Source organism: Gregarina niphandrodes (genome assembly GCF_000223845.1).
Source record: "Gregarina niphandrodes unplaced genomic scaffold scaffold00003, whole genome shotgun sequence".
Lineage (NCBI taxonomy): Eukaryota > Apicomplexa > Conoidasida > Eugregarinorida > Gregarinidae > Gregarina > Gregarina niphandrodes.
In genome coordinates this window covers 349,604-351,270 of record NW_011646045.1, presented here as the reverse complement: position 1 = coordinate 351,270, position 1,667 = coordinate 349,604, and the positions used below count along the sequence as shown (strand labels likewise).

At 52.8% G+C, this 1,667-nt stretch overlaps 1 protein-coding gene across 1 annotated transcript; it reads right to left on the bottom strand.

Moving 5' to 3' along the window:
* Nucleotides 1-14: 14 nt before the first annotated feature.
* On the bottom strand, nucleotides 15-588 carry GNI_022910 (putative protein kinase; the record flags this gene model as incomplete). Its single annotated transcript, XM_011136037.1, has 1 exon — nucleotides 15-588. A coding segment is annotated over one exon (574 nt), but the record flags the coding sequence as incomplete, so codon positions are not given.
* Between the last annotated feature and the right edge of the window lie 1,079 nt (nucleotides 589-1,667).

The window sequence follows — 1,667 nt, the reverse complement described above, 5'->3', positions numbered from 1 at the left end:
GGGGGGTTGATTACTGGCGCATTGATCTAATACATTACCGTACAAATCTCTTTTGAGAATGATTGCTTGACCGGGGTCAGTGATGCGAGGGATCAGTGCATGGCCGTCTTCGGTGGATCTAAAGAGAAGTATGTTTTCGAGTGAGTGGTCTCTGAAGCCGACGTTTCGGGCGTGGAGGAACATGGTCCCCTCTAGCAATTGGCGGAAGAGCCACCTGGCCTGGTTCTCGGAGAGTGGGTTGGTCCGTTTCTTCATGACTTCGAAGAGGTCCTCAAACTCTGCAAAGGGCATGACGACATAGACAATACCCTTGGACTGACTTTCCCACAGCTCCTCATACATCAACACGTTCTTGTGACCCTTCATCAACTCCTGGAACTGGATCTCCGCCGTTATATTTTCTTGCAAGTTTTCGCGATGACGCAGCGCGATATCCCGCAACATAATCTTCATTGCCACGCGACTACCACACACCTGCGGGCTTTGACCGGCCTTCATCCGTAGCACCCCCGCAATGTAATAAACGTCGGCCAGAAACACACCTCCGTATATCGCACTTTGCAGCACCTTCACTAGCTTGTAAGCCATCTACCACAGAAACGTGTGCGTGGGCAGAAATGTCGGGGACGTGTGAGGGAGGGAGAGAAAAACATACTTGAGACTTGGGCGAAATGCACAAGGCACCAATCTGTGATTGTGGGTCACTTATTATCTGCAAGAGCGCGCGCATATTGACAAGAAACAGCGACCCTGGTGTAGTGCCCTGTGTTCCAGCCCGAGACACTCTCCTCTTTCTTGCTCCTTCCAGTCTCCACAACCTGCTTGTTCCGAATTAAGAATCAGATCGCGCTTTCAGGGAGTAACTTGAGACCACGGAGTTGCCCCAAGTCATGGAGCCGCTTCAGGCCAGGGAGTAGCCTCAGGCCAGAGAATAGCCTCAGGTCAGGGAGCAACCTTGGGGAGTAACCTTGGGGAGTGATCCGTTACTCTACTAGGACTTAAAACTTTTGCGTGCAGTCTGGCGAAAAGTACTACAGAGCGAGATTAGCGTGGAACGTGAGTAGTGTAGTGCAGCGGGAGAACTCCGCCGGAGAACTCCGCCGGAGAACTCCGCCGGAGAACTCCGTCGGAGAACTCCGTCGGAGAACACAATGTGGAGGAAAGCCATGGTGGAGGAAAGCCAGGTCCGTGGGGGTGATCAGAAATGTTCGCACTTTCTTTGGCGGAAGGTTGCCTAGTAATTCTTCGTGTGGTATGGGTAGTAGATGGGGTAGGAGCTGACGACCAGGCCGGCAGCCCATCTATAGCCAGCTGCTTGCGCATCACTCAATTAAAATCTTTTATTTGACATCCCATGTAACCGCCGAACCCTGAACCAAGCCCGCCCTAAACCTAGAATTGGTCACCGCCACTAGGTCCAAATCGGCCACCAGTACCTCCGCGACTACCATTTCTGTGCTGCAGGTGCGGAGTCACGTCGGACGAGCAGGACTACTTTGTCCCCTTGTCTTCTACTGCTACCGGCAACGCCTCCGCCGCTGCTCCTTTTCCGCCGGCTGAAGACGAAGCGGCCGTTGCGCAGTTCTTAAGTGAGTCGGGACTACCGCGGCATGTTTTGGCAATCATTTACGAACTGGTTGTCATCGAGGACGACAATTTTGGATATC